General features: G+C 48.7%; 1 protein-coding gene across 1 annotated transcript; it reads right to left on the bottom strand.

The window, feature by feature from the left end:
• Positions 1 to 1,391: 1,391 nt before the first annotated feature.
• Positions 1,392 to 23,605, bottom strand: TOGARAM2 (TOG array regulator of axonemal microtubules 2). Its single transcript, XM_068153729.1, has 14 exons — positions 23,575 to 23,605; positions 22,789 to 22,889; positions 22,514 to 22,655; positions 21,676 to 21,825; positions 18,781 to 18,919; positions 17,888 to 17,993; positions 17,164 to 17,399; positions 15,016 to 15,174; positions 12,905 to 13,022; positions 11,831 to 11,934; positions 9,873 to 10,077; positions 8,124 to 8,340; positions 2,722 to 2,808; positions 1,392 to 1,933 (listed from the first exon to the last, which is right to left on the bottom strand). Exons 1-14 carry the CDS (start codon positions 23,603 to 23,605, stop codon positions 1,686 to 1,688), a joined length of 2,043 nt encoding a protein of 680 aa, XP_068009830.1. The 3' UTR covers positions 1,392 to 1,685.
• Between the last annotated feature and the right edge of the window lie 416 nt (positions 23,606 to 24,021).

Here is a 24,021-nt window from a genome sequence, read left to right as displayed (position 1 = left end):
AACCCCTCTGCTCAGCACCGCGGGTGGTGCTGTTGATCAGCTAAACCTGATCTGCCTGGGGTAGAAGCGCCCCTGGCACGGGCAAACCCTCAGCTGGAGGCTTAGGAAGGTAATGAGCCAGACAAAGTGGGTGGGGCAGGTAAGCTTTGCACGGGGGGAATGTGGGGAGCAGCGAGCAGGGAAGCCCCACTCCAGGCCGGCAGAGAATCGAGAAGCCAGTTACATTTGTTACTTTCAAACCTACTTTGCCAAGCACCACAAGGAAAAGCATGAAAAGCAGAATGTGGGAGGCCTCATATGGCATGCACAGAAGTGCAGATACTTCCCTCTGCATTCCCCAGAGCCCACAGCCAGGGAAAGGACAACCTAAGAGCTTTTATTCAGCTCAGCAAAAGCAGCCTGAGCAAAGCAGCGTTTACAGGGCTCTTGGGGGAGAAATCCTCAGAGGGAAACAGCAAGGAACAACTTTTGAGGTAGAGGAAGTAAACCCAGGAGGCCCTCTAGAGATGCCAACTGGTAAAAAACCATGGATTAAAACATGTCTTTAAACTGCCAGTTCAAATGGATCTGAGCAGTGGCTAACTACAGGTGCTTAATGAAGTGACATAGTTCCAGATCTGCTCTTTAAACTCAGCCACCCTCCAATACTCTCCAGCATTTCCCCCTTGGCATTTGGAGGCCCACATACACCCTGGGGAGCTCAGTCACACCTGCCACACAACTGCACTGCCTACCTCCTCCTGTTCCTGGGGAGGTGCTAGGAAAAGTCTTCAAGGTGCTAATTCCAAAATGCTCTAACAGGCCTGCAAGGGCTGTGCCTTCTTCTGCCAGGGAGATCAAGCTGCTAAGGTTGAAGTGGCTCAGGTGGATCTGGACTGGCAATGCAGAAGGGAATTATTTCTAGCTCAGTGGGCACACTGCACCTCAGAACATCAAGGAAGGAATGGAGATCCACTTAACCATGGATACTATTGCACAGGTTATCCATGGATGTGAAACATGCTGCAATCCTACAGGCCAAGTGGGTAAGGTCTCTGTGGTTAGAGGGATGATGGATGAAATATAAATATGGGGAAACCTCTCCTTTCACTCTGTCCTGGTGAGGCTGCATCTGCAATATTGTGTCCAGTTCTGGGCCCCTCAATTCAGCAAGGACCTCAGGGAACTGCTTGAAAGAGTCCAGCACAGAAACACAAAAATGATTAAGGGAGAGGAACATCTTCCTTATGAGGAGAGCCTGAGGGAGCTGAGGCTCTCTAGCTTGGAGAGGAGGAGCCTGAGAGGTGACCTCATTGCTGTTGATAAAGCTGTGCAGGGTGAGTGCCCAGAGGCTGGAGCCAGGCTCTGCTGGGGGATGCCCAATGGCAGCACCAGGGGCAGTGGGTGGAGGCTGAGGCAGAGGAAGTTCCATGGACACATGAGGAAGCTTTTTCAATGGGAGGGTGATGAATTTTTTTATTCTTAATATTTTTGGGGTTGTTTTTCAAATTTTGGGGACATTTTAAATGGTTTCCTTCCTACCTTTCAACATGTACATTCTTTTACCTTTTTCTAAAGATCATCCTATTATTCCTTAGCCTATTGCCACTACTTTTCAAAAGCCTATAGACAAGACACTGCTACACTACCACATTCGCTTATCAGCCCTGGGGGGTAAATCCTCTTGTGTCCTTCAGCTGCACCTCTCAGTGTTTCTTCACCAGGTCCAAAATCTTCCAGAGGTTTTTGGTGACATGTGGAGGCTGCTTGGCAGCAGACTCCCTGAGGCTGGAGCCCATCTCTTGGTAGAGGCTCTGTGCGAGCTTGGTGACCGCAGCCTTGATCTTGTCGCCTGGGACAGGCAGGGCACTCCTTCCCAGGAAGAACCAGAGCACAGGCAGGGCGTAGCACTTGACAGCTTGGGGTTTTTGGGGATACAGAGATGTCACAAGCCCTGCCAGAGAAAGGGACAAGCTTCTTAACAAGCCATGCAAACTTTACTTGTAGTTCTTGGAAGCCTTTTCTGATCGGCCAGCAGAGAGAGCCTCCTGCCCCGGGAACAGGCAGCAGTGGCTGACCGCAGAATCACAAACTGCCTTCAGTTGAAAAGGATCTCAAAGACCATTTGTGTCCAACCCCCTGCCATGGGCAGGGACACCTCACATTAGACCAGGTTACTCAAGGCCTCATCTAGCCTGATCCTCAAAACTTCCAGGGATGAAGAGTCCACAACTTCTCTGTACAACCTGTTCCAGTGTCCCACCAGCCTCAGAGATTCATGGAATGGTTTGGGTTGGAAGGGACCTTGAGGATCATCTATTTCAAATCCCCCTACCATGGGCAGCAAGAACTTCCACTAGATCAGGTTGCTCAATCCCCCATCCAACCTGGCCTCCAGCACTTCCAGGGAAGGGGCATCCACAGCCTCCCTGAGCAACATGGCAACCTCCCTGGGCAGCCCTCACAGTAAAGAGCATCTTCCTAATGTCTAAGCTCTTTCGCCTCTAAATTAGTCTTCCACTTCTGATGCATTTGAGAGCAGAAAGTAAGAACTCTGTCCTCTCTGGAGACTGTGGTGAAGGCTGCAGGATGCCCAGGGCTCTTACACTGAGCTGCTGGGTTCTGCAAAGGCAATGCCTGCCCAGCAGCCAGCACTGCAGTTAAGGCCATGCCCTGGGGCACAGCCCTAAAGGTGATGTCCTTCTTGACCTAGATGTGGAAATCAGCTGAGGAAGGCAATACCTGAGAGGTGTTCTGTGACATCAAGCAGAGCTTGGCCACTGAGGTAACGCACTCGGAGGGTGAGGCAGTGCAGCAGCAAGGTGTTATCTGGAGAAGAAACAGTCATTTGTCTCTAATGCTCTTCTGAGCTTAGAAGACACAAAAGGGAAAGAAAAGAAACTGAAAAAGAAAGGAAATTAAGAAAGAACATGGGTGGCAGGGCCTTGGTAAGTGGATTTTGTCAAACCAAGTAAATTCCTGCCATTTTCTGAGTCTTTTTCTTCCCCTTTCAGCTTACTTGGGAAAATTTTCAATTCCAACCCCAAAGCTCTCCTTTCACAGTGGTAAATCCAAAGCTGTACAGGGAGCTGTGTTAAATATTTCACAGCAGGGCCCTCCAAATCTAAATCACATGTGGGGAGTCAAAAGGGTTTGTGTGCCAGAGCATTACAGAAGTGCCCTCCTGCCTCCTCTAAGGAAAAGGGGGAGGAGGCTCAGAAGTCCACCCATGCACTCCCATCTTAAGGCTAAGCTGGTGTCAAATCTTTTAAGTTACCTGTTGGGATCTATGGGCAAGACTCCAAGTTACTCTTACCAGAGAGAATTGCTGCTCATTGCCAACCCCCTTTACTCCCAGGGGCTCTTGTAAGGTCTCTGCAATCAGATCTTGGCAGAGCCTGCACAACACACTCACTTCCCAGTGCCTGACTGCCATATGTAGTGTAGTTTTTCCTCTGCTGCCTGTTGTTGATTTGGGCTCTTGTTTTACTTTCAAGACTGTTTCCTGGGTTAGTCTGCAAGCCTCCAGCCCCACTGCTTCAATCAGCCAAGCAAAGCTTTGCTTTACATTGCTTGGAGGCAGAATTCACATAGGACATGCTGTGATACCTCACGGTGTCACCAGGAGTGACACCAGTAAAGCAGACAACCCTCTGCTTTGTGAGGCACTACAGAGCCGGGTCCCCAAGCGGCTTCCAGCGGTACTGCGCTAGGAAATGCTCACGTTTGCCTGAGAGAGAAAAAAGCAACTCCCTAATGATCTTGCAAGCATGCAAAAAAGAACTCATCCTGCCATCCTAATTAAGTTTCTGCCTTTGTAATTACAGTCTTCTCATCTACCTTTTCAAACAGACACTTCACTTTTGGCCTCACACTCTTGGCAGTGTCGGCAGGCAGTGTTTTACACTTGCTCTGCCTCCCCAGAGTTACCTTGCAGCTGCTGCTTTAAGAGAAACACTCCTGTGGTGGGGTGAAATTAACCACCCAAGTAAAGTTGCCAGGCTAGCTGAGAGGAAGCAAATGAAGCTGTATTGACAAGCAAAAGTGCAATCTCCAAATGCAATGAAGATGTACAAAATAGACAACATTTATCTATATTTGCAATTTATAATCAACACAAGAACCCCCCTGGACAAAACCAGGGGGTTACCAAAGGCTCCCCCCTGCCTGCTACCTTCCCCCTGCCTGCTACCTTCCCCCTGCCTGCTACCTTCCCCCTGCCTACCCAAAGAGAGAGAGGAGAGCAGAGAGTAGCTTGTTAGTGCTTAGCCTGCAGCTGAGGGTGGGTAGGGGGCTTCTGGTTTTTGTTCCTGTATCTCATGCCCAAGCAACTTTGTTTCTAACCTGCCTGCATTTTTGCAAATGTCCATAAAACTGAGCAGAACCCCAAAAAAGAATACATGTATGTATCTATATTTTGCCTTGTTTGCCTGAGCCTACCTCTCATTAGAGTCAGTGTGTGAGACAGATCTACCTTGCTCCTGTTCTGACATCTGCCAGCATGGAAAACTTCCAATGATTGCTCAGCACTGGGGAGTAGGAAATGACAGAAAGCTCCCTACAACCCCACACAGGGATCTGTTTGCTGCCTCCTCTGTTAGCAGAGTTCTGCATCTTTTCCCCAACCTTCTCCCAGGCACCATAAAAAAGCAGGGGGGTGAAGGCCAAGAACAGTACAAGTCTTACACCCTCCTCCTCACTTCACAGGCACAGCCCTGTTCTTGGCACAGAAAGGCAGGAGGTCAGCAAATTCCCTGAGTTCATGAAGCAGCTGATGAGAAGAAGGTTGGCCATTCCCCTTTAAGACTTCTTCAACACTGATTTTTCAGGCATATCCACCCAGGGCTGCATTTTCACAGCCAACATAAATCTGCATGGCAAGGGAATTTACAGCAGACCTTGGCTGTGTGGGTATTGGCTATAGCAATCTTGCCCCATGCAGAACAAAGTGTGGAACAAGCCATCATTTACAGCTGGATTTATACCTGTTTGTTCTAAAGAAATGAACCTGGCAAATCATCAATCTCTTTAAAAAAACTAGAATAAAAAGAGGAAGAAAGGTGGAAAATAGACAGGCCCAGCTAATGCCTGTGGTGTAGAGCCTCTGAGGAAGCTGCTCTGCAAGAGCTCTGATGGGCCAGCATCCCTTCAGGCCAACAGCAAAGCAATGAATTTGGGAAGCCAAATTGGGACCAAACAAGCTCCAAACATCCCTCTGTCCCTGTGCCCCAGGAAGGTTGTGCTCTAGCATTTGTTACTCAGCTCCTCTGCACTGAAGCAGACAAGCAGCACAGAGCCAAAGGCTTTTGGGACTTTGGGGAAATGTTGCTGCATGTTCAAGCCTGACTGAGAACTGTTGCTCAAGGACCACACCACTACAGCTTCTGGTTACCCAGCTCACCAGTTCATAGGATCTCAGGATGTTAGGGGCTGGAAAGGACCTTTGAAGATTGAGTCCAACCCCCCTGCCAGAGCAGGAGCATAGACTCCAGCACAGGCAGCACAGGAACACATCCAGGTGGGTCTTGAAAGTCTCCAGAGAAGGAGACTCCACAACCTCCCTGGGCAGCCTGCTCCAGTGCTCTGTGACCCTCACAGTGAAGAAGTTCCTCCTCATGTTGAGGTGGAGCCTGCTGTGCTGTAGTTTATATCCATTACCCCTTGTCCTGTCCCAGGGTGCAAGTGAGCAGAGCCTGTCCCCTCCCTCCTGACCCCCAGCCCTCAGCTATTTACAAACATTTATTAAATCCTCTCCCTCTCAATCTTCTCCTCCCTGGATTAAACAGCCCCAGGTCTCTCAGCCTCTCCTCACCAGGCAGTGCTCCAGTCCCTCAATCATCCTTGTAGCCCTCCATTGGACTCTCTCCAGCAGATCCTTGTCTGTCTTGAACTGGGGAGCCCATAACTGGATGCAGTATTGCAGGTGTGGCCTCACCAGGGCAGAGTAGAGGGGAGGAAGAACCTCCCTGGATCTGCTGGACACACTCCTCTTAATGTACCCCAGGATTCCATTGGCCTTCTTGGCCACCAGGACACATTGCTGTCCCATGCAGGACTTCTTTTCTACCAGGACTCCCAGCTCCTTTTCCACAGGGCTGCTCTCCAGTAGATCACCTCCTAACCTGTACTGATGCAGTTTGTAATTCCTTTGCAGGTGCAGGACACTGCATTTATCCTTGTTGAACCTCATTAGGTTCCTCTCTGCCCAGCTCTCAGTCTGTCCAGGTCTTGCTGAACAGTCCCACAGCCTTCAGGCTATCAGCCAAGCCTCCCAGCTTGGTACTGTCAGCAGGAGTGCAGGCTCCTTGCCACACAGCATAGATAACACGTGTGATCTGCAAACCTGGCATCCACCACAGAGCCCCAGCTCCCTGCATGCGTGCATAAGGACATGCTCACCAGCTCTCATCTCACATTTCAGCAGAAGTCAGAGCTGGAGTAAAGAGCAGATGAAGAGCCTCAGGGACCAGAAGCTTCTGGTCACAGCTGCAGTGATGACAGTTGTAGCACAGGCACTGCCAGCGTGCTTCTGAATCGACACCAGCAGGCCAGAAGGGAAAGCCAGGCACGGATTCATCTCACCAAACTATAAACACTTCACCAAGGTTTCAGCAGATGTAAACATCTTCAGCAAGCCACACAGAGCAGCCTGAGTCTCCTTCCCTGATGGAACTGTGTGCAAGAAGAAAACCAGGCAAGAGCAACACCTCCCCTCTAGATCCCTGAGGCTTGTTGGGCTGCCAGCACACATTGCTGGCTCACATCGAGATAGGAGCCAAGGCATTTCTACCCCCACAGACAGGGAGATCCCCAGGATGGCTATGGAGCAAGCATCTCATCCTTCATCTGCTCTCCACTATGATCTTTATTATGAAATTCAAGGTTCCAACCTTTGCATTCCAAAGGACATTTTCATTTGGGATTTGCATGGCTAGTTTACTGCCACCTAGAACTGCAAAATGAGTGACTAAGGTCAAAGCTTTCCACAGTGGGGTCAGCAAGGGCCAGACACTATCAGCTCAGGAGAGCTGCCACTAGCAGAGCAGGGAGCAAAGCCCAGTGAGAGCCAAGATCCTCCACCACCTGTTCCAGCATGCATTCTCTTCATCTTCTTTTAGTGGATGTAGACTTAGCAGAATGCAGAGTTTGAAAATCCAATTCCATAAAAGCCAAATGCATGCAGCTTCCCAGCAGGGAGGGAGGGAGGGAAACAGCCATGACAGATGAGAGTCACTTCCCTCATCCACTTCAGGCAGAAACTGAAAATGATCCCTGGAAGGTCCCCTCTACTGAATTAACAATCAGACATATGATCCAGGTGCTAGGCAGCATCCATTCAGCTGCACATCACAATGTGATCCAGCAGGCTGGGGCAGAAAGACTGCAGGCAGGATGTCACAGAATCATAGAAGTGTGAGGGTTGGAAGGGACCTTGTGGTAGTTTTAGGCTATGCCTTTAAAACTTTTTCACAGATCTTGAACAGAAAGTGGTAAAATGTGAACAAATCCCCACTGGGTGTGAAAAGGAAAATGATGATCCAAACAATCCCATGGGAGAATTACCTGCCATGAGGCTTGGTTTGCAAAACAATTTCTCTCTCTTCTCGCTTCCTCAGGCTGGCAGACACTAACTTTGTGCTTCTGCTGGCTTCTGCTTGAGCTTGGCTGCATGGTTTTGCCTAAGTTCTAACTTCTCTGCTCCCTTCTCTTGTCCCTTTTGTGTACAGTGAGGTAAGGGGGCAGCAGAGGGGCTGAAGCTATTAGCAGCTCCCCTGGTCTTTGTCCAGGGGGTGCTTGTGCTGTTTATCACTTGTAAATACCTGTAACTGCTGTATATTTTGTACAGATCCATTGCACTCCAGTGCAGATTGCAGTTTTGCTTGTAAACACAGCTTTCATTTGCTTCCAGCTGAGCTGCTCTGGCAACAATTTAATGTTGGGGGGAATTTTCAACCCACCACAGACCTCAAGGATCATGTAGTTCCAGCACCCCTGCCCTGGGAAGGGACTCCTCACACTATATCAACAGCTTGCAGCAGCTGGATATTTCCACAGATGGCAACAGCTATCAACAGGTTCAGTGTTGACTTGACTCTAAGATGGAGAAGCCTCAGCTGAGGAGAGTCAGCTGAAGTTAGCCTTACCTAGGTGAGCAATGGATTCTTCCAGCCCTTTCCTAGCTGCAGCATAAGTCCCTGGGTGCTTGGAGTTCAGGTTGTCAGTGATTGCTGATACCACAAGGAACAGCACTGGCTGTAAGGCATCTCTCAGCAGTGGTATCATCAAAGCCAACACCTCCAGTGCCTTCTGTTTCACTTTCTTGTTCCAGTCCTGAAGTCTTGGGACAAAAGCATCAAAAACCTGTGAAGAAAACAACCAGCATGAAAGCTGGATTAGAATGTCTCTGTTTCCAGATGGGATGGAGAAACAAGCACCCAGCAAGTGAAGAGATGAAAGTAGTCCTTCCTGTCACTACTTGCAAGCACAATTTCCCTGTTCTCCTGTGGGCTGCTCACTGTCATGCTTGCAAAAAGGCTTTGTAACATTTTACCAAGGGGCTTGGGGGCAAACAGGATGGGGAGATGGTGTTTAGCTATAAATCCCTACATTAATCCCATTTTTAGCAATGCAAAGTAGTGCTTGTGGCATAGATGTGTGAAACAAACAGGTATTCCCAATGCCATAAAGTTGTCTCAAGTGCTGAGGGCAGTTTTGATTTTGCCAAAACTGGGGGTAGATGAGATCCAAGTTCTGGGTTGTCTCAGAACCTGCACCTGGAGAGGTGCAGGGCTCTGATGAGCTCTTCAAGCTGTCTAGCTAACAGGTAAATTTGTGACAGTTCATGTGCTGTGCAGTCCTCATTAGAGCAGGTTCAGTCCCCTGCCATCATGCACCATTTCCTAGAAAAGGGTAAAAAAGCAGCTGCTGGGAGAAGGAGGAAAAGATCTTTCTCAAGCCATTGTCATCCTATTTCCAATGAGAAAAAAAGGACCTCCAGGAAGAGTAAGAGAAGTCCTTCCCAAACACAAAAGGGCAGTGCATAGGAGTGAACAGGCAGAGCTGTGTTTGCACAGACAAGACACAGTTCACAGAGGCATCCTTTAAAAAAAGACACCACCTTTGTTTTTAAATCAACCCAGCCTGATACTTCTCTCCTCCAGCCCAACTCATTCTTCTCCTAGAAAATAACTGCCAAGCTTTCAGAGGCTGGACTTCCTCTATTTCAACCTAGCTGGGAGGAGGAGACAGCAGTAGATAAACAACAGTAAATTCTGCCAGCACCTCCTGACCAGCACCACCAGGCCTGCCAGAGTCACTGTAATAAAGATGGGTATTTTAATATACTTTATAAGTAGTATTTCCTGGGGGTGGAACCTTCAAACACCACCAGGACTTAGTTACAAAATGTGCTCACAGGTTGTGGGTCTTACACTGCACATATAAAGACAGCTAAATGATCTTAAGCACAGATCCAACATTTCCTGGCTGGTTTAAATACTGTCCCAAGAGCATTAATGTCCTCTGGTAACACAGAACCCTGATAACTGGACCTATGGGCCGGGGCATATCCAAACATGGCCAGGGGCACACACAGTTCACAGCTGCCTTACAAAGTTAATTACACCTGGTACATGTTTATCTGGGCCCAGCAACTGTCCAGGTTAGCACATTTGCAGGTGCTTGGCCCATTGTCTGGGGGTTTGACCCTTCAGGACAGTAACACATCTGGATGGAAATCTCACCATGAAGCCTGGAGATGAACTGAATTATTAGGAGTGAGAAGGGACATCCCAAATAACTGGTATGTAGTGCCCAGGCACAACGAATTAACTTCTCTAGAAGAGGCTCAGGGAGAGAACTAGTGGGAAAAGAGCAATAGATGCCCTGCTTACTTTGACAATGTTATTGCAGATGGAGTCAGGAATGTTTCTGCAGTGATCTAGGAGGAGCATCACTCCATCGATGCGTGTCTGAAACTCTCTCTCTGCCAGGAGCTTGTAAAGCTCTTCAAGCTTGTGAGTTTCTCCTGCAGTCCGAGGTAAGGTGGAACAGATTCCCTTGCAGGGTGCAACATGCACTTGAGAGCCAGACCTCAAACTGGGAAACAAAACCAAGGCAAGACCTTTCAGTGGTAACATCTTTACCTAGCTGTGAAGCAAACATCTCAAGTGAGCTTCCTAATGATGTGGTTTCAGCTAGATCCCCATCTGCAAAGCAACTTGGATCTCCTGACAACCACTACAGGAGACAGTCTGCAAGTAACATTATCTCTGGTGCTTACTCAGGAAAACCAGGCTGCCAAGGATGGGATTCATCTCACTTATCTTCAGTTCTCTTCCCAGGTACTCACCTAGCATCCCTTTGTGAGGAGAAATCAGCACTACTCCAAAGTTTAAATGCTTCATCTTGTGGGAGGAATGAGAAGCAAACTACTTACACTGGAGAAGTGTCTCTACAACAGCTATGGAAAGCTGGATGAATAGCTCAGATGCATCTGAACAGATGAAGCCTACCCAGAGGGATTAAGGAGGCATATCTGAAAGGATCCAGAGGATCAGTGACAAAGAAAAAACCAGAAGCCAGGCATCTCACCAGGAGATGCACATTATTGCTTCCCTAGGGACTGGATCCATAGTTTAACAGATCCAGTGGTAACAATTCTTTTGGATCAGCATCTCTCTTCAGGAGCATGGAGAAATCCTCACTGTGCTAGTTAGGTGTGTGGTCACCTTCCTGCACCACTGAGCACAACAGAGCTAAATAAATGCACTCTTATATCAGAGGAGAGCAGATACAAGTAGCTCTCCTGTTGGCATGGGTAGGCAGCAAGGACCAAATTCCTACCCTGAATGCTGAGTCCAGCACAGGGGTAAAAACCATGCCATTAACCCATGACATGAATTATTACAAGAGTCCAACAGGGAGCTACCAGGATGATGAAGGGAGTGGAGAATGTGCCCTATGAGGAGAGGCTGAGAGACCTGGGGCTTTTTAGTCTGGAGAAGAGAAGACTGAGAGGGGATTTAATCAATGTTTATAAATACCTGAGGGCTGGGGGTCAGGAGGGAGGGGACAGGCTCTGCTCAGCTGCACCCTGGGACAGGACAAGGGGTAATGAATATAAACTCCAGCACAGGAGGTTCCACCTCAACATGAGGAGGAATTTCTTCACTGTGAGGGTCACAGAGCACTGGAATGGGCTGCCCAGAGAGGTTGTGGAGTCTCCTTCTCTGGAGACTTTCAAGACCCATCTGGATGTGTTCCTGTATGACCTGAGTTAGATTCTATGCTCCTGCTCTGGCAGGGGGGGTTGGACTTGATCTTTGAAGGTCCCTTCCAGCCTCTAACATCCTGTGACCCTACATTAAAAGTCCACATTGAGACATCTGTTGACCAAAATGGCTCAGGAGTTATCTGGCTGGTACTGTCTGAAGGTCAGAAAGCCATGACTTAGGCCAAAACACATGTATGGATAGTGCTGGTTTGGGGAATGGCATCTTCCTTCTCAACTTGGACTTCTTATCAAACCACACACCTGAAAATGACTTCACTCAGGAAAGAATACCCTGATTGCAATGGCTTGTGCCACAACCCTCCCCAACACTGTCTCTGCCACTGCACTGCACCTTCTCAGCTGTATCCTTTCCTCTTTCAATTTTTGTGGCAAACCCTCCACAGAATTTGTGTTCAACCTAACACAGAAGTAGACCTTTTCTTTTTTCACCACAGAAGATTTGTGGAGCATGCAAACAGTATCTGGCACAGTTCACCACCACCAGAAAGATTACAGAGGAAAAGCCATGCAAAGCTTGTCATGTGCTTTGTCAGACATGACAGACAAGCTCATTACCCTCTGTCAGAAGCTGGGCTGTCCTGTAGCATCCTCAGGTTGCTGTTACTAGGCTTTTTGTCTTCTCTGATAGGGGGAAGCTCACATTTCTTTTCTTCTACTCCCTACAAAGATATATTTAAACAAAACAAAACAGCAAACCAAAACCAAAACAAAGAGTAAAAACCAAACCCAACCATGAATCTATAGAGGATAAGAAGCTGCTTGTTGAAAGCATGAGTTATAGCCAGGAGCATTGCTACCAAGGAAGGCTGAAGAAAACATTTGGTAACTTAGAGAGGGAGGCAGGTCAGAGATTTAGTGCTCTCCACAGCTTGTCTTCAATAACCCAAGACAGATTCTAGGTGCCAGCATTGAGGGCAGCAGTATAAAATCCTGAATTCATTAGTCTTGAGCAGAAAGGGGAACAATGCAACCTGGAAGGGAATAAGCCTTCCTAAAAGGAATAGCAGGAAACTTTTGGACCTCTCTGGAGGTTGGCCCATTGTGTTGGGAGTTATTTTGCTCCACATTCACCCTCCTTACTCCTGCACCAAGGCACATTCCTTTCTAGAATGTACATAGACACTAAATAAATAAACAAAAGGAATGATTTTCCACTGGGTGCTGAATTCATGAGGCTGCTTCTGGCTCCACAGTGCATGGCAGCAGAACACTGACAATATATGGACTGATTGGGATTGCCTTGGGCAGTTTCTGTGTATTTGGAAACTTTCTTGGCACTGCAGCTGCCATTGGCTGTTGCAAAGACTCTGCTGCCTATTCTCACTTCCTTGGTTTATTTGGGGGGGGTGGGTAGTGTTGGGTTTTTATAATGCTTGGAGGTGAAACCATTTTCTTCTGTTTCCCTTTCCTGTTTGTGGCTGACATTCAACACACACCCATTTTATTCCTGACAATCCCAGCTCCTGCACCCTCTGCAGGTAAGCAGGCTGAGGAGCAACAGTTCATTCCCAGGAGCAAAACAATTCAGTGGAAGAAGAAGAAGATAAAGCAAGCTTAGGTATTGTTTCACCTCATCCTAGCAATCTCAGTTCTAGCCTAAGGAGGACATTTCTCCTGCCAGGCACTTACTTGCTGCTTAATTCTTTCCACAATATCTTTCAAGTCCCGTGGAGGCACAGAGTATCTCAGGCATCTGGTGAAGTTTGGGTGAGTCATCAGGACACTCAGCATCTTCCGTCCGTAGTACCTAGCCCAGGGAAGAGAGGAGCAAATTGAGACTGCTGCTGCTGTCCCTTCTCCCTTGGGAACAGACAAAGCAAAAGTGGTAACAAACTGCTATTTGAAACTGGCCAGGTGCAACACCTTCTCAAGAAGGTATTACCAGTTCAGCACAGAGAGACATCTACCTTCACTTGCTGTCACTGCACAGTGCTGCTTGTCCCTGCTGACTGGGGGGGGTTGGACTGGATGACCTTTGGAGGCCCCTTCCAGCCTGGACCATTCTATGACAACACAGGGCAACAGGAAGATGGAATTTCACTCTGGAATTGTGGATTTCCTAAGGGGGCTACAAGAAAGCTGGGGAGGGACTTTTGAGGGTGTCAGCTAATAATAGCACTAGGGGGAATGGAACAAACCTAGAAATGGGGAGATTCAGATTGGATGTGAGGAAGAAGTTGTTCCCCATGAGGGTGGTGAGAGCCTGGCACAGGTTGCCCAGGGAGATGGTGGAAGCCTCCTGCCTGGAGGTGTTTGCAGCCAGGCTGGATGTGGCTGTGAGCAACCTGCTGTGGTGTGAGGTGTCCCTGCCCATGGTAGGGGTTTGCAACTGGATGGGTCTTGAGGTCCCTCCCAACCCTAACAATTCTGTGATTCTATATGCTTCTGTAGGATCAAAGGATGCCAGGGAACAAGCAGAGCACATTCCCCTGCTTTGCTGTCATGGCTTATTTGCAGTCTTGCTGCCATTGCACAATAATTTCCTTTCACTGGCAGAGAAGCTAGGACAAATCATCTCATGCTTACTGTTTATTATTCTGCACTGCCATGGATGCATGCAGGCAGCTTGGCTGCTCAGGTGTTCCTCCATCTATTATAGGGAATGTAAAGTAATAAAGGGGGGGTTTGGGTTTTTTGGTTTGCTCTGGCACCTCTGAAACTACAGCAGCCTTCAAGAGGCAATTTGAAGGTCATTCAACAACTGGGAAGAAAATTTAGTGACTGTCACAGGCAACTAAACCTACAGAAAACTTTTAGAAAGACCAAACCCATGGGTTAGAGACAGCTGGAACTATTCTAGGACAGTCCTAACCTTGTTTGGGATCGTTTAGTGATGACCAGTGGCAAACCCTTCAGCTTTGCACTGTGCACATGAGACCAGATGAATCTGTCTGACTAATAGGAGCTCTGCTGATCTGAATAAAGTATCATTCAAGGAATCACAGAACTACTGAGGCTGGAAAAGACCTTCAAGATCATCAAGTCCAGCCTATGACCCAACATCCCCACATCAGCTAAACCAGGCCACCAAGTGCCACATCCAATCTCTTCTTAAAGACCTCCAGTGATGGTGACTCCACCACCTCCCTGGGCAGTCCATCCCAGCACCTAATCAGCCTTTCTGTGAGGCAGTGCTTGCTAACATCCAACCTAAACCTTCCTTGGCACAGCTTCAGGTCATGCCCTCTTGTTCTGTCACTTGTTGCCTGGAAGAAGAGCCTGACCCCTACCTGACTACAGCTTCCTTTTAGGTAGTTGTAGAGTGATAAGGTTCCCTTTAAGTCTCCCTTCTCCAGGATGAACACCCCCAGCTCCCTCAGCCTTTCCTCATATGACTTTCTCTCCAGCCTCCTCCCCAGTCTCATGGCTAATCACAGGGATTTGGCAGTGGCCCTTCTCGCTGAACAGCTTCATGTTACTCAGTTCTGTCCTCTCCCCAGGCATTATTCACACTGTGAAGTAACTGCCTTAGTATTTACTTCATCTTCCACTCTTTTGTGGTTTGATCATTAACAGCCAGGCATCAAATGTGCTTTCATGTCAGAAAAGGCTGCCCAGGGAGGTGGTGGAGTCACCATCCCTGGAGGTGTTCATAAACCATGCAGGCATGGCACTTTGGGACATCGTTCGATGGGCGTGGTGTGTGCGGTTGAGGGCTGGACTGGAGGACCTTAGAGGTCTTTTCCAACCAAAACAAGTCTAGGATTCTTCAGGGAGATGAAACTAAGATTATCCACCACCTTGTGTCCTGATGATTGTCCTGAGCAAGCTTCACCAGCGTGTGCAGCAGCAGGTTGATCCTGTCACGGCTTCCTGACAGGAGCCTCCCGGCTCCAGTTCGCTCCACGGCAGACAGGAGATGCTCAGCGGCAAACCTCCGCACCAGGACGCTGCGGTGCCTGGAGGCAAGAGAACAAACCCCAGGGTAGAGGAGGGCCAGGAAGCCCAGGCCTTGGTGGGAGCACTCTCCCTGTCATTGCTGGGGGAAGGAGCCATGTCTTCTCATTGCAGTTTTAGCCTGCAGAAGATTCTGTCTGCCTGCAGAGCGTGAAGCTGCAGAATATCCAACACCACAGACAGTGTGTTCTTTGGGTCTGGGCAAGAGGTATGTCTGAATCTTTCACCCTTATCAACAGCCAAGCAAAGGGGAGCAGTTGTTTTAGCCTGTCCTCTCCAAAGGGTGCTCATTTGAAACTGCCAAGCACAGCATTAGTGTTTCAAGGCAGTAATTGCTTCAGCTTTCCCATGGGAGGCAACCTGTGAGGCTGCCTCTAAAGTGATTCACCATCTCAAGGCTAACATGCAGCACCAATTTGAATAGACAGTGGAGCTCTGAGGGCATGGCAGACTCCTCTCTCTAGGAGCTGGCTCTGCTGTGCAGGCTGTGCCCACACCCAGTGGCTTCTCCCCCACATGCTCTGTGTCCCAGCAATCAGCCTCATTATTTCTCAAGCTGATGACATCATGGTGATGTGTGGCTTTTCCCAGGCCCTTTGTGGTTAGTGCTGTGAGATATCAAAGGGCAGGCACTGCTGGAATTGCCACTGTCCCTCTCCCCACAAAGCCACACCACCACCCTTTGCAGGGACTTTCTCTTCCCCATCCTTCATCATGTCTAGGTGTGGTGGATTGAAAGTTCCCCCCAGCATTACATTTGCCAGAGCAGCTCAGCTGGAAGCAGATGAAGCTGCATTTACAAGGAAAACTACAATCCACAATGAAATGCAGTGAAGATACACAAAGCATACAGTGTTTGCAGATATTTACAGGCATTTACAATTTATAAACAGCACAAGAACCCCCCTGGACAAAACCAGGGGCTAGTAACAGCTTCCCCACTCCCTGCCCCCCTCCCTCTACCCCCCTGTACACAAGGGACAGGAGAAAGAGCAGGGAATTGTTAGTTAGCCACAACAAAGAACACAGTAAAGGTCAGCAAAGGCAGGAGAGAGCCAGAGCTTGTATCTGCCAGAGCAAAGAAGCTGAAAAGAGAGAAAGGTAGCCTGCACACCCACCTTAGGCTTATAATCTATCCAATGGGAGTATTTAGAACTTAGCATTGTTTCCCTTTTCACACCCAGTGGTGATTTATTTACATTCTACTACTTTCTGTCAGCTTAAAACTACCACACTGGGCAGTGCTGGCAGACTGTGAGAACAAACAGGCTGTAGCAGGGCACCAGCAGAGAAAGGAAGAGAGGTTGGTCAGAGAATCTAACCATCAAGTTCACAGAAGGTGCAGGAGAAAGGATCCTTCCCTCCCACCATTCCCCTTCTGTCTCCTCTGTGTCAGCTTTAGGCTGATGCCTAGGAAAATCTTCCACAGATCCTGAGTAGAAATGTGGTAGTCTGTAAATAAGTCACCATTGGACTTAAAAGGGAAAATAATTGTGAGGTCTAAATAATCCCACTGCTTTGATGAGCTAACACAAAGTCACTTGTATGAACTCACTTTGTCCTCTTTTTGGCTCCTTTGCTCTAGCAGATGCCAGCTGCTGCTTCTGCTTGGCTGCTGCTGACCGTGGCTGCCTTCTTGTGGTGGCTAAGTACTAACAGCTACTCTCTGCTCTTCTCTCTCTCTTTGGGTTGGGGGAAAGGTAGCAGAGAGGAGGAAGCTTTTGGTAACCCCCTGGTTTTGTCTAGGGGGGTTCTTGTGTGGTTTATAAGCTGTAAATGCATGTAAGCATTGTGTATTTTGTACATGCTCATTGCATTCCATATTTCTAGATTCTAGTCTGCTTGTGACTATAGCTTCATCTGCTTTCCATCTGAGCTGGTCTGGCAATTTTGTTTTGGGGGGTAATTTCAACCCACCACACTCCTGTCACTTCCCTCTACCCACACAAGTGAAGGTGAAGGAGGACAACACTGAGAGCAAACCAACATACTGGGTTCCAGCAGCCATGAGAGCAGCCACTGCTCGTGCAGGAGTCACATTTGCCACCATGAGCCCCAGGGAGCGACTGGCTGCTTTCTGAATGAACTCGTTGGGCTCTCCCATCTTGTGGAGCAGGACTCTAGCAATCTCATTCACTTCATGGTCCATCTGCTTCTTCATGGTCTTGAAGAGCACCCCAAGAGTGCTGACTGCAGCGCGAGACACCTTTGAGCGCAGGTTGTTCACCTGGAACAGTCAGGAGGGGAAATCAGTTCCCCTGGACACAAGTCCCAGAAAACAACAGGACTTCTCCCTCTGTCCAGGCAGAGTGGTAAGAGCACAGAGACACCACCAGGAAACACCAAAAAATGAACAGTTGCAGGCAACCCACCAGGACACTGAGGAAGAGGAAATGATAGGAAGCTGGGAGGCAAAAGCTGCAGGGTTTGATTACAGCTTGGGCAGAGGTCTGGCTGCAGCAAATCACTTGATTAGTGTCCCCATTTCTCCATGTGTACAGTGCATTATAATGACACCTAGCTCAGAGAGGAGCAAGATAGATGCTCCACACACCAGTAAATATAGCTCTGTGTAGGGACAGATGATAGAGACAAGTGAGACAAAAGAAGGTGTAAAGGTAGCATTGAAGGTAGCCACTGAGCACACAGGTAAATGAACAAGCACAGACCTACTCCATGGCCCACAACAGACACAGCTAAACACAATGTTCTTACCTCCTTGGTAACTGCCAAGGAAACATCATCAAGTCTAGAAAGAAGGACTTCTGAGTGGCAGGCAGCCAGGCATCTGATGTTGTGGAGTGCCTTTGTCTTATCATCCCTGAAAGGCAATTACCAAAGAGACTGATTTTTCTCTCCCCATCCAGGCAGCACCACCTGGAGCTAGCAGGCTGTTGGCTCAAACAGACCAAAGGAAGTGCTCCTGATGCAGCACTTAATGGAATCATGGGAGTCATTGTCACAGGGTGCTGTGCTGGTAAAAGTGACCAGAGCAAACCAAGAGGTAAAGAGGTGGTTTCAGAAGGGGTGGGTTAGGCTGTGGCCATTCAACAAGGCAGCATTTCTGGAAGCCCTAGACTTCTCTCAGTGCTGTCCAGCAGCAGGACAAGGGGCAGTGGACACAAGCTGGAACACAGGAGTCTCCATGTAAACACGAGGGAAAACTTCCTCCCTTTGATTGTGGCAGGCCCTGGAGAAGAGTGCCAGAGAGCTTGTGGCATCTCTGCATCTGGAGGCATTCCAAACCCACCTGGAGGTGTTCCTGGGTGATTTGCTCTAGGTGATCCTGCTCTAGTGGCAGGGTTGGAGTTGATAATGTTCAGAGGTCCCTTCCAAACCCTACAATTCTGAAATTCTGTGAAGTCTCTGTGCTGGTGCTTCCTAGAGCTCAGGGATTGTACTGTATTGCTGTTTCTGCCCCCTTCCCTGCACCTTGTCCCTGAGAGAGAGTCCAGTCTGGCTGTCACTGGGACATTTTCCCCAGCTGCCATCCCCAGAGGGCTGTTCAGGAGTCTCCATTGCTATTCTGTAGTTGAGTTGGCACTCAACTTACTAACTTACACTACTTACACTGAGAGGGAGCAAGAGTGAACATGGGACCTTCTTACCATTCATCACTGCTGAGCCATGTCAATGCATTGAGCAGCTCCTGCTGTGGGTGAGGGAAGGGTCTGGCCTCCTGGATGTCCCCATCCTCTGCCTCATCTTCACCCGGTATGCACTGACCAATGAGTGGCAGCTTCTTAGCTGTAAGGAGAGTGTCAGATACCAGCATGACACATCCTGGCTCAAGGCATCCCTCTGCCAAGCAGACTACAATCCAAACAGAATTGTTTAGGCTGGAAAAAACCCAGCACTGCAAGGCTGCTGCTAAACCATGTCCCTCAGCACCACATCTCCGTGGCTTTGAAACCCCTCCAGGGGTGGAGACTCCAACACTGCCCTGGGCAGCCTGTACCAGGGCTTGACAGCCTTTTGGGGGCAGAAATTGTTCCTCATGTCCAAACTAAACCTCCCCTGGTGCAACTTGGGACCATTTCCTCTTATTCTATCACTTATTACTTGGGAGAAGACACCAACCCCCACCTGGCTCCAGCCTCCTTTCAGGGAGCTGTAGAGAGCCAGGACAGAGCTGTTCCTGCTGGGCTCAGGGAGGTTCCCCAGGAGCAACCACTAGGGAACAGAGATACCTGACCCTCTAAATCTGAGAGTGCCTCTGTCTGCATTTGCTTCCAAAAGTCTAGACAACAGGCAGCTGAAAGCACATCCATTTTGGGGATACTATTGGGAAAGCAGCAGTTTATGCACCTGGCTGTTTTCCAAGTGTCATGAATATTTACTGTTTCAGAAGTTCCCACTGGCTGTATTTTGAAGATGCTGAGGTGGAATTTATTTGTCATCAAATGTCCTTGTTTGCAAACCCTGCAATGCTTAAGCTTTCTCTTGTGGCAGAATAAAAATGCAATTTCCAGTCTAGATAGTGGTGACAAAGGAAAAAAAGCCTTTCAAATGTGAGCCAGGAATGAAAATATGTAAATGCAGATGCAAATTGTTGGTAAACAGGCTCTCTTGGTGATAAATGGACAAGGTATAAGAAAATTCAGCTGACAAATGCATTTGTTATGAAACCTATTTGTCATCCAAAGCACCACAGGTCAACAATTTCATGCCTTGCACTCAAAAGCTCATTGTGTAAAGTGGAGATGAAAACACCTGAGCTGTCTAAAGGATTGAGCATAAACCTTGCACAGAATCTAGATGAAGTGCTAGGGACTCTGGAGGGGGTTTATGCTACCCTGCATGTCCTACAAAGTGTGGAGGCAATAGAAGATCAAAACTATGCAGGCAGAGATTGATTTGGGTGTCACTGCCAACAGAGGTGTCACTGCATGGGTATGTTGCTATGCATATCTCCAGTGAGTGGAGAGCCACACCAGGCTAGTTCTGGGTGATTTTGATGAACAGAGCAGCATCACTAGGAAAAGAGCATTCCAGGCTCCCTCCTTCTTAACTCTTTGTGGTAGTTTTAGGCTGATGCCAGGGAAATTTTCCACAGTCTCAAGCAGAGCATGGTGGAAAGTAAATAAATGACCATTGGATGTAAAGGGAAAATAATGATAAGGTCTAAATAATCCCCTTGCTCTGACATCTAACAAAGTTAGTTGTATAAAGCAACTTGCTGTCTTTTTGGCTTCTTCACTCTAGCAGATGCTACCTGGTGGCTTCTGCTTGGCTGTTGCTGACCTTGGCTGCATTGTGGTGGCTAAGTACTAACAACCTACTCCCTGCTCTTCTCTCTCTGTTCTCCCTTGTACAGGAAGGGGGCAGGGAGTTGAGAGGGGGAAGCTGTTGGTAACCCCCTGGTTTTGTCCAGGGGGTTCTTGTGTTGTTTATAAATATGTATAAATATTGTATACTTTGTACCTGTTCATGGCATCCCATATTTCTGGATTTGAGTCTGCTTGTAAATACAGCTTCATCTGCTTTCCATCTGAGCTGGCCTGGCAATTTTATTTTGAGGGGAGTAACTCTCAGATTAGTAGGGGGGTAATTTCAACCCACCACACCCATGACACTCAGGATCATAACATGAGGGAGACTACCCACAAAGGAGAGAAGAGAATCAGACTTGATCTTAGAAAGGAGTTCTTCACAGAAGGAGTGACTGCCCATTGGGATGTGCTGCCCAGGGAGGTGCTGGGGTCAACATCCCTGGAGATGTTGAAAAAAAGCCTGGATGAGGCACTTGGTGCCATGGCCTGGTTGATTACCTAGGGTTGGGTGATTGGATGGACTTGATGATCTTGGAGGTGTCTTTGAACTTGGCTGATCTGTGATTCTGTGATCTGTTGTGTATTTATTGCAGGCAGCAAGCAGCCTGGGAGCTACCAGGTAGCCTCTCTTGTTATGTTGTCTGCTACACACAGAGCCACCACACATGGGTGGGGTGACCCAAGAGGCACTGCTTGTTCCCAGCTTACAGTGCAGGCAGTGAGATGAAAGAGGCTAACAGCTGTGAAGCACTTGTAGGAGCAACAGCATGGTTGTACCAAGTCACTAAGTTCCATGCAGAAACAACCCTTGTTGTGACAGCAACAAAAATGCTGGCTGGAGAGCCAGACAGCAGCAGAGGCAGAGGGCCAAGACAGCAAGTGGCTAATGGCTTGTGATGGTGCACATATGTGCACAGCAAGAACCAGAGCTCAACCCTGCTGTTACAGCTGCCTCCTGGCACCAATGTTACATTTTGGACTATTGCTATGGGCCAAAGCTAGAGCTGAAAGCTTTGCCACCTCTTTATTCAGCTGAAATTTCCAGTGGATCTGCAAGCACCAACTGCTCCGATGTCACACCAAGCTGGAGTGGATCCAAAAGAGGTTTGCTCTCAACCCTCAGGACAGGCTTTGGACCCAAGGTCCTGCCTGTGCTTGAGAAATGAGGCAGTTTGTGCTCCTTGTGCAAGGAAAGAGCTGGGTAGAGGGGCTGCAGCACAGCAGACTCACCTGAAAGCCTGTGGGGGGCGCCACACCCCTGGCTGTTGATCCTGGGCAGGGAGATCTTGTTGGCTTGCTCCCCCGAGGAAGTCTCAGCACATTTTTTGCATGTACTGGGCAATGTGGAAAGTGTCTCTTTGATAGGTGGCAGGCCAGATCCTGCAGAGATTGAAAAGAACCTTGCAAGTGGAGAGTGCTGGACAGGATGGGGATGGGTTTGGAAAGGGCTAGAAATCTTGCTGGAGCTTAGTAACATCCCTTTGTTGACCCAAACAACTCCAAGAGTGACAGCTGCACACAAATGTGGGGCACTGATCACATTTTGGGTTGCCAGGGACCTTTGGAGGTCATCCAGTCCAACTCCCCTGCAATGAGCAGGGACATCTCCAGCTACACTAGGGTGCTCAGAGCCATGTCCAACTTGACCTTGAACACCTCCACTGACTGCTCCAGGCAGCCTGTTCCAGTGTTTCAGAACCCTCATCATAAAACCTTTCTTCTATAGATCTAGTCTAGATCTCTGGGGTATAGTTTAAAACCATATGGTGTCTGTTGGATTCTCTCCAGCAGGTCTCTCTCTCCTGAACTGGGGAGCCCAAAACTGGACACAGTACTCCAGCTGTGGTCTCACCAGGGCAGAGCAGAGGGGCAGAAGAACCTCCCTAGAGCTGCTGGTCACTTCTTGCTGCACCCCAGGATGCCATTGGCTCTCTTGGCCACAAGGGCACATTGGTGTCCCATGGAGAACTTGCTGTCTGCTAGGAGTCCAAGGTCATTTTCTGTGGTCTTTCACTATGAAAATAGCAAGCAAAGGAACCAAAGCTCCACAGATGTAGCAACCACTTACTTTTTTCAGCTGCATCTCCAGGCTCAAGCCTCTCTTTTGGAAGCTGCAGCCCCAATTCCTTTGGTTTCTTTCTGTGTAAGCTTTCCATCTCTCTCAATCTCTTCTTGAGTAGTCTGTTCTCAGCTGACAAGGTAGCCCATGTCTAGTTGCAATGGAAATACATCATGGAGCATGAAGAGAGATACATAAACCCTAACAACAGCTTACCAGGAGCACAGGGGCAGTGTCATAGCCCTTAATGCACCTCCATATACACCCCAACATGGTTTCCTCACCTTATGTCCTTTTCCCTCTGACATCATCTTGTTGAGTCTGTCAGAGTCTGTGCCAATCTCCCTATCCTCCTGCTCCTCCTCACTCATCCTGCTGGATTCTTCTGTATGAGAGACAGGGGCTTGGAGGTTACCAGGAGCCTCTGGGAAGCTGACCTGGAAACCACTAGCTTCAGGGTAACCACCTTAGGGTCACTGCAGCCAGCCAAACCTGCAAAGCAGAGACAGCAACTGGCACAGAAGCAAGTTACCAGGAACCTCTGGGAAGCTGACCTGGAAACCACTGCCTAGAGGATAGAGCTCTTAAGGTCCCTGCAGCCTCATGAGCCTGCAAAGCAGAGAGACAAAACACAGTTGAAGCAGCACTGTGCACCTGAAGCACCTGGTATCCAGTTGGGCACACCTCTTGAAACCTCTAAGAAACTGCTCACAGAAACTCAGTCCTGCTGGGATCCACTTGAAGCAGGCCAGCAAGCAACACTTACTCACTTCCACAGAGCCACCAGTGGAAAACCCTGGTTCCTCTGGGCACCACTCAGGCAACAGGGAGCCCACAAACCTCTCCTTACCCAAAAGAGGTCACCTATACATCTAAGTGCACCCTCCTACTCCTGTCCCTGCCCCAAAGCTGCACACCTTTACAGCAGCAGAAGGGCTATGAATGGGATGGAGAGCAGGACAGGTGATTGCAGGGGGCACAGCCAGGAGAGAACTGGGAATGTGTATCTTTGCAGCTTAGAAAGCTAGCACCCTTCCTCCCACAAGGGAGCAGGAAGGCTCCCACCTTACCTGTGTGTGAGGCTAACAGACCCTCAGACATCCTCCTTGGCTTCAGTTTGTCCTTGAGCAGAATGGTTTCCTTGGCAACGCTGCTCACCACTCTTCCTTGAGGGTGCTGGGGCGAGGCTCGGTGGGAAAGGTGGGAGAGATGACCTGTGTCCCACAGCCCTGATGAGCCAGGGGAGGGATGGCTGGTAGGTATGGGGGTTCAGACTGGGTATTAGGAAAACATTTTCCCAGCAGGAGTGGCCAGGCATTGGAGTGGGCTACCTAAGGAGGTGGTCGAGTCACCAAGCCTGGATATGTTTAAAGGTGGTTTGGATGTGGTGCTTGGGGATATGGCTTAGGGGTGAAGCTTGTAGAGCAGGGTTGTCAGTTGGACTTGGTGATCTCTTCCAACCTGAATGTTTCTGTGGTTCTGTGAAATATTCAGTGGGCTTATGTGATTGCTGCATC

This window comes from Melanerpes formicivorus, unplaced genomic scaffold (genome assembly GCF_026170545.1).
Source record: "Melanerpes formicivorus ecotype bairdi unplaced genomic scaffold, bMelFor1.0.p_v2 SCAF_26, whole genome shotgun sequence".
Taxonomy (NCBI): Eukaryota; Metazoa; Chordata; class Aves; order Piciformes; family Picidae; genus Melanerpes; species Melanerpes formicivorus.
Note: the sequence above shows the minus strand (reverse complement) of the source record. Positions and strands in the feature narration are given on the sequence as shown.

What these genes read in the sequence shown, in the direction of transcription:
- TOGARAM2 (XM_068153729.1), bottom strand. Translation starts at nt 23,605, where the DNA reads ATGTCTGAGGGTCTGTTAGCCTCACACACAG. An exon ending in TGGAAAGAATTAAGCAGCAA is followed by an intron (nt 11,935 to 12,904) that starts GTAAGTGCCTGG and finishes ATATCTTTGTAG; the next exon opens with GGAGTAGAAGAAAAGAAATG. An exon ending in TGTCACAGAACACCTCTCAG is followed by an intron (nt 1,934 to 2,721) that starts GTATTGCCTTCC and finishes TTTCTCTGGCAG; the next exon opens with GGCTTGTGACATCTCTGTAT.